This window comes from Echinococcus granulosus (assembly GCF_000524195.1).
Source record: "Echinococcus granulosus chromosome Unknown EG_S00017, whole genome shotgun sequence".
Taxonomy (NCBI): Eukaryota; Metazoa; Platyhelminthes; class Cestoda; order Cyclophyllidea; family Taeniidae; genus Echinococcus; species Echinococcus granulosus.
Genome location: NW_020170397.1, coordinates 247,875 through 251,268, shown reverse-complemented (window position 1 = coordinate 251,268; position 3,394 = coordinate 247,875). Strand labels below are relative to the sequence as shown.

At 45.7% G+C, this 3,394-nt stretch overlaps 1 protein-coding gene across 1 annotated transcript in view; it reads left to right on the top strand. All coding sequences in view use genetic code 11, as the record gives it.

The window, feature by feature from the left end:
- Positions 1-191: 191 nt before the first annotated feature.
- Positions 192-3,394, top strand: part of EGR_03294 (Nardilysin) — a gene marked incomplete at both ends in the record, with an annotated part of 6,891 nt that continues 3,688 nt past the window's right edge. The window contains 3 exons of the mRNA XM_024492543.1: positions 192-289; positions 366-489; positions 1,376-1,645. Coding sequence (XP_024352944.1) covers positions 192-289; positions 366-489; positions 1,376-1,645 — 492 coding nt within the window. The remainder of the gene's footprint in view (positions 290-365; positions 490-1,375; positions 1,646-3,394) is intronic.

The window sequence follows — 3,394 nt, the reverse complement described above, 5'->3', positions numbered from 1 at the left end:
ATTCTGATGTTTTGGATACACCACTTGAATGTGGAGATGTCGAGTTGGAAGATAAGGCATTTGAAAATGTGGTTAATTATTCACTGCTTGACTAGACTATGACTACTACTTCCAATAGCTATGCTTGTTCACTTTCCCTGGCTAGAGAACTTTCTTAAGAAGGCGAAGGGCATGCGAATGGGACGCTGTGAATGACTTGTCTTCGTTCTAGATCTGCAGCACTGAAGTTCGTTGCTTCCATCGTTGGATACGAAGGCAGAGGAAGTCTGGTAGCGTATCTCCGCAAGTTGTAAGGCTTTCTGGCACCGAGGCCAATTCAGTAGAATCTCGTGACATCGCTAATATATGATTTCGATTACTTCCAGGAATCTGGCAGTGGAGTTGAATGCTGGTTGTGCGGTCAACGACAGCACCCAGCACAACCAAATGACCAGTATCTTTGGCATTAGCGTGGAGCTCTCCGAACTGGGTCGTGCAGCTCCCATCACGGTGAGTTAGTGAACTCCTTTTTTGTGATTTTTTGGAGATGTCGTTGTAGTGATGTTGGGTTCACTAGCTAGTAGGAAGACGCAGTGTATCTCTTGGGTCTGATTAAGATCACGCGTTTCGTGCATTAGAAAAAGTAAACGTCGAAGGGTGTTTAAAGTGGAGCCCACTGCGTTGTAGAGTGACTGACTGAAATGCTACGAGTAGTGTAGGCAGACAGGCTCCCATTGCATCTTATTGACAATTTCGAAACTGTCTTACCGTGCATATGATTTATTCCTCCTTGCTAGGCATGCGAGAGCCTGCGTGTCTTGATCTGAGTGAAGAACAGCACTTTTATTGTTCTGGATCACAATGCCTTTAAGTGGTCCAATTGCAAGGTAGTGTTAACGTCGTCAACAAGCAGTATTGTGGAGGTGAACGGGGTGCTGCCCTTTCGAGAGTGCTGCTGGAAGGCCAAATTATTTTCAGAATAGCATTCAAGGTGGTGCACTGGGTCGTCGCCTCTCTGACGCATGTAAGACCACCTTCTAGTGGCTCTCCAGAGCTGTGGCCTGATAAACGTCTGGTCTGAGATGCAGAGTGGTACCACCCTCAAGAGCCTAATGGAAACGCAGTGATGCGATGTAGTGTTTGTTGTTGATGTAGAGAACACTGGTTCTGAGGGTTTATTCTCGTCGTTTACGACAAGAACAGTTTGCATACGACTTGAGGCGCGAATTGCGTTGGTTAGTCCGACAACGTCGACACTCTTAAACAGGTCCCAAATTTATGACAGCGCATGACTGGTGGGGCTAATGACATGCCATTCATTTCTATCATTGTTGAGTTTATTACTTCACGGACCATTGGCTGGTGCTCTTACTGCCTATTGCTGCCGCTTCTCTAGGTGGCCGATCACGTCTTTTCCTACCTGCACATGCTGCGCGACGCCGCTAATTTCAGTCTGGCCAATCCGTCGGCCAGCACGACACCCTGGGGTGACCGCGCTTTTGCCTCCCTCGTGCCAGAGTTTGAGAAGCTCTGGGCGTCAAATTTCCGCTTCCAGGAGCCACTAGAGCCCTCTACTAACGTACGGAAAGTCGCTTCAGCGATGCGAAAATTTCCGCACCATGAGGTCTTTATCGCCGATTCACTGATTCTGCAACCTGATTTGAAGGTATGCTTGTGACATTTTTGAGCCCTCCCAATGCTGATTGCAATGCTTACCCCTTCTTTGCTACTTTGACATGTTTTGAGCAGGATTGTTCAATTCAACACGCAGTCTTTTTCGAGTGGAGAGGAACTAAACAATTTTCAGCAATGGCTTATTTACTTTACTTCTACATCTGTATTATTGTTGACATGTTCCCACACCTTGAACACTCACTTTAAATCCCAAATGGGATTCTGTGTCTGGATATTTGCCAGTGTGTAATGATACAATTTCGGAAGTTCTGGCCTTGTGAAAGCATCTTTTCAACTCCATGGAGTGTTCAACTCGTCCGCGCTGGTAGTATGTGGCAGCCTGGCCTCATTTGCAGTGTGGACCAACTTGTCAAAGGTAGCGATATTTGTAAATGCCTGCATTGTGTTCGGAGTTCGCGCAGAAGAACTCATTCGTCCACTTTGTGCGTTTTTGTGACAGATTTGGTGTCTATTATCATTGTTCCTAGTGTCAAGTTTTCTTACCTCCAGCCTCTTAAACTTTGTTGTTGTCGACGCGTCGTCTTAACCCAACAGACAAGCTTGTGTGCGTGAAATTGGCAGTGAAAGTTGTCTGAATTCTCAACCAAAATGCATAGTTGGAGGTTGGATGCGATTGTTGCTTTTGCGCATTCTACTGCTTGCGATTCCTCCATTTCTATCAAGGATGACTTTTTTGTTCAGACGTGCGTTATTCTTCCCCTTTTGCCTGCCTATCATCTGGATGCACTTGCTTTTGGCGCTTGTTTTTGCTCACTTCCACAGAAATGATTTCGTGATGATAGATGGTGTGTGTCCTCTTTTATTGAATCGGCTTTGACGGCGACCGGTTGATTCCCAACTCATGATCCAAAAATCTTTAAATTACTGGGTAATGGCGTTGTTTTGGCAGCTTTGTTTATGGGTGGCTTAGTGCTCGAGTTTTGGAGGTAGTCCCTTGACTACCGCTTTAGCCTTTGAAGGGAAGGCGTTTTCGAATTGTCTCCATATTTTGTTGGATAAACAAAATGTTTGTGTAGTTTTCATTATGCTTCATTGTTTATTTCATGGCACTGTTTACGTGCGATGTAGATCTCTCCATGGGTCTCAATTAAGCATGGGTGAAGAAATCACAACTTTCCGTGAATAAATGTATTGTCTGTTTTTGTGGAAGAATTCTTCTGCAGTGCACTTTTAACCAAGGATAATATGCCGATTGCCTTGAATCAGGTGTCCCTTGCCATGTTTTCACGGTGGGAATGTGACCACCACTTTGCTGACGGCGGGGCATATGGTCGTCCTTGAAACGTAAACACCAACCAAATGTCTTGCTTCTGAGCGGCTGAGCGTCGCATCACCGGATGCTAGTGAATATCTGTAGTTTTGGATTTGATGACTCTGTTGTCCAGAAACTCTTTCCATCACACCACGCTGTTGTGCAAGCGATACCACTTGCTTGCTCGCCTGATTGCCGAAGCCTGGACTGGGTTGGATCGGGTTGATCCACATGTGTACTGACTCTTGGCAGCAATACCATGGACGTGCAACTGGAACATGGATTGTACCACCGCTTTTGGGAGGCGATGAGGTGGAATTGGAACACAGTAGTCCAGCAATTGGAGTTATTAGTTAACCGAAGTGCTTATTAAGTTCCAACCTATTCAATGGAGGTGATTGCGTGTAAGCCTACAATTGGTGGAAGTGTGTGCTTTTTTCTTCACCACAGGCCTACGTCGATGTGGTA